General features: G+C 29.3%; 1 protein-coding gene across 1 annotated transcript; it reads right to left on the bottom strand.

The window, feature by feature from the left end:
- Positions 1-1235: 1235 nt before the first annotated feature.
- LOC111616214 (dopamine receptor 1-like) lies at positions 1236-2610 on the bottom strand. Its single transcript, XM_023357643.1, has one exon. It carries the CDS (start codon positions 2600-2602, stop codon positions 1463-1465), a length of 1140 nt encoding a protein of 379 aa, XP_023213411.1. The 5' UTR covers positions 2603-2610; the 3' UTR covers positions 1236-1462.
- Positions 2611-3387: the final 777 nt, after the last annotated feature.

Genomic DNA, 3387 nt, shown 5'->3' with positions numbered 1-3387 from the left:
TTAAATTTTTTAATTAATATATAATATAAAAATAGTAAAATATAGTTAATGTTATTTATTTTATGGCAACAAAAACCATTCTTATGTTCATATAATATATAATATATATATAAATGATTTAACTTATTTCCGAAAGAAACTATATATTATAATTAAACAAGAAAATTTTACTTCAGAAAACTTTTTTTATTTCGTTTTAGTTGAGACTTTAAAAAGTAATTTTCATAAGTTGATAAAATTTATTATTCATTTTTTAGTGGAGAAAAAAGTAAATGTACTTTAGATATGTTCGGAGTTTGTAAATTATTCGAAATTTTTACAAGTTTTACTACTTCGTGAGAGTTATATAAAGTTATTTATTACAGAAACAACGAAGGCTTTAGTATATTCCTCAGATTTTTTTCTTTTTTTTTATAGATTTAAGGCTGATATGTAAGTTCCGAAACGTGAGAAACAAAATTTGTATGTCTTACCTTGCATCTGATATATTTATATGCATCTATATATATGTATATATAGTAGTAGAATGTTTTGAATAGGAACAAGAAAGAAAGGGGAAATAAAAAGAAGAAAAAAAACAGGTCTTATAGATAAGATGACCTTGTTTACATTAAGAATCCGACAAATTCACAAATGTTTCGTCTTTTTTTTTAAATATTACTGATACTTCAAAGTATCCTGAACACGAGTAATAAATTATTTAAAGTTATAAGAATAAATAAAATGGTTTTTTAAAAGTAACTAAATCGTTTGTAATATTTTAATGATCTTATTTAAATTTCAATACATTAAAATGCAATTTTCTTCTTTAGTTAAAATTCAGAAATAAATACAGATTAAGAAAAATGTAAAATATTGTCTTATTTAAATGTGATTCTTTTTATTTTTAACGTTGATGTCGAAGCATTGCCGAGGTACGAAGGAAATTAACAATTACATTATTGTGTCGAATTCAATCTCAAATATATTTTTATTGATCTAGTTAACAAACGTTTCGTTTTTACTTTAAATTTTAATGGAGACGTGATTTAAGATATCTAAAAATNTTAGAAAGACCAGGAGATATTTTAAGGTAATTTTATGCAGAGTCATCTGAGTCATAATGATGGCATTCGTAGAATGGATGCACTATCCATGCATTTTTCATGTGCACCATTCTTTTACCGCATCATCAGCTTTTTCATTTCTTTTTTTGAAATACATGAAATATATTCTATTGTTTTTATTTATTGTTTAGTTGTCATTAACTTTTCTTCGCCGAACATTAATGTAAAAACAGTTCGTTTTTATGTTGATTGTCGTAACATGTAAATTATAGTTATTAACATCGTTTAAAATGATTTAAAACGAAAAATGTCGGTGGGTTTCATCATCGATTAAACACAATACAGTATTTACTTATCTAATTAATTAATTATGACGATAATTTCAAAAATATTCTCAAATATTTTCTTTGCAAATGTTATATTTGTGTACTGTCACCATTTGTTTCTTTCAAAGGATCATCCGTTCTTTGATTAAAACCGGAAGGTGCCATATACAATTTTCCATCGCAGGTTCGACTTTTTCTTGATTTATGGTAGGAATGACATCTACTCACGGAACAACAGTCAGTATGGAAATACGTAACTAATACTTTTCTAAAAGCATCACGGAATTCCGTGTTAAAAATACTATAAATAACTGGATTTAAAGCAGAGTTACAATATCCCAGCCACGTAAGTGTCTTGAAGACGTCGTCAGAAATACATGTTTTACAAAATCCAGCGACAATGTTGATACAGAAGAATGGCATCCAACACACTAAAAACGAACCCATAATGATACCCAGTGTAATGGCTGCTTTGTGATCAGTCGTAATATGAGAGCTATGGCTGAGTGATCTTATTGGATTGTTTATTTGATCACATGGAGTAATTTTGGTCACAGCTCTAATACTTTCGACATGTTTTCTCGCGTAATAATATAATCTACTGTACAAAGCAACCATTACAATGCATGGAACATAAAAACTAATAACAGATGATACTACAGCATATAACGCTGTCAATTCTAATGCACAAACGGGTTTTTCTTCGATAGTTTTTTGAATATGGTTCTTTGGTTTATGCCAACCAAGAGAAATAGGTAGAAACGACACTAATACCGATAATAACCATATAGCGACTATACTCAGTAGAACAATCTTTTTTGTCATCCATCGAGTGTACCTCAACGGATCTTTAATATGTATATATCGGTCGAGACTAATGGCACATAAATTAAGAATAGAAGCTGTAGAACACATAACATCAAACGCTGTCCAAGTGTCACAGAACTGCTGTCCAAATACCCAATACTCCATTAAATCGTTTGCAACTGCAAAGGTCATCACTAACGCCGCCACAAATAAATCTGCGACAGCCAAGGACACTAGAAATAAATTACCCAATTTTCTAAGACGACGATCGGTGCATATAGCGATGCAAACTAGAATATTTCCTGTTATAGAAAGAAATATTATAAGACAGAGGATAATGCCAACAAGGATTTTTATGGCGATACTTGATGATTCTGTAGAAGGCGAATCCGTAGAGTTCGTGATTACACTTGTGTATTGCATGATCCTGTAATAAAAATTTTTTAATTATTATTTATTAATACTTATTTTTCCTTCTAGATATTTAAATATGAATAAAATAAGAAACAAGTTTCTTAGTTTATTCATGTTTCATAGTTTACTAGTATTTATATATTATCAATAATCAAACTTGATAATCAAGTAATAACGTTAAACTTTTATCTACTGTACGTGTATAGTTGCTTTATGATTACAGTATTTATACATTATTAATCATTCTTTGCTTCTCTATGGTAGATTTTACTAAAATTGTTACATGAGGATCAGCCTAAAAACTGCATGCCAATATTAATCTTGGAGTAGTAACTTTTTGTATATCCTCCGAGAGAATCCTTCCTTTCTCTTCTTTCTATCTCCACTCCCACCTTCTTCCCTTCCCCTATTTTCTCTCCTTCTTTCGTTAAAATGAAATAAAAAATTTGAGGAAGACCCAGCAGTCATTGTTTTCAGAAAAATTCTTGCTTAGAAACATTAACAGTAGCAAAAGATATAATAATGGTATACAATCAGATTTCTGTATTTGAGAATTCGTGCTTTTGTGATAGTGGTCGCAGAATTTATTATACTAAAAATTTGGCTGCTGTTTATTGTATTTAATTTAATTGATTGTAAAAAACTCCAGCGTCGGACTAGCAACAAATTTCAGCCGGGGAATATATAAAAGCACAGGTCAATATATACTGTATATGTATATCGCCAGCCTGATTGTCGGGGTGATTAAACCATATCTCTGTGGGAGAATGAAATTGAATTCAGGCGGACGACGA

Source organism: Centruroides sculpturatus, unplaced genomic scaffold, assembly GCF_000671375.1.
Source record: "Centruroides sculpturatus isolate CEXI.00-Female unplaced genomic scaffold, Cexi_2.0 scaffold2813, whole genome shotgun sequence".
Lineage (NCBI taxonomy): Eukaryota > Metazoa > Arthropoda > Arachnida > Scorpiones > Buthidae > Centruroides > Centruroides sculpturatus.
Note: the sequence above shows the minus strand (reverse complement) of the source record. Positions and strands in the feature narration are given on the sequence as shown.

Coding starts and splice junctions, on each gene's coding strand:
- LOC111616214 (XM_023357643.1), bottom strand. CDS start 2,602: ATGCAATACACAAGTGTAATCACGAACTCTACGGATTCGCCTTCTACA.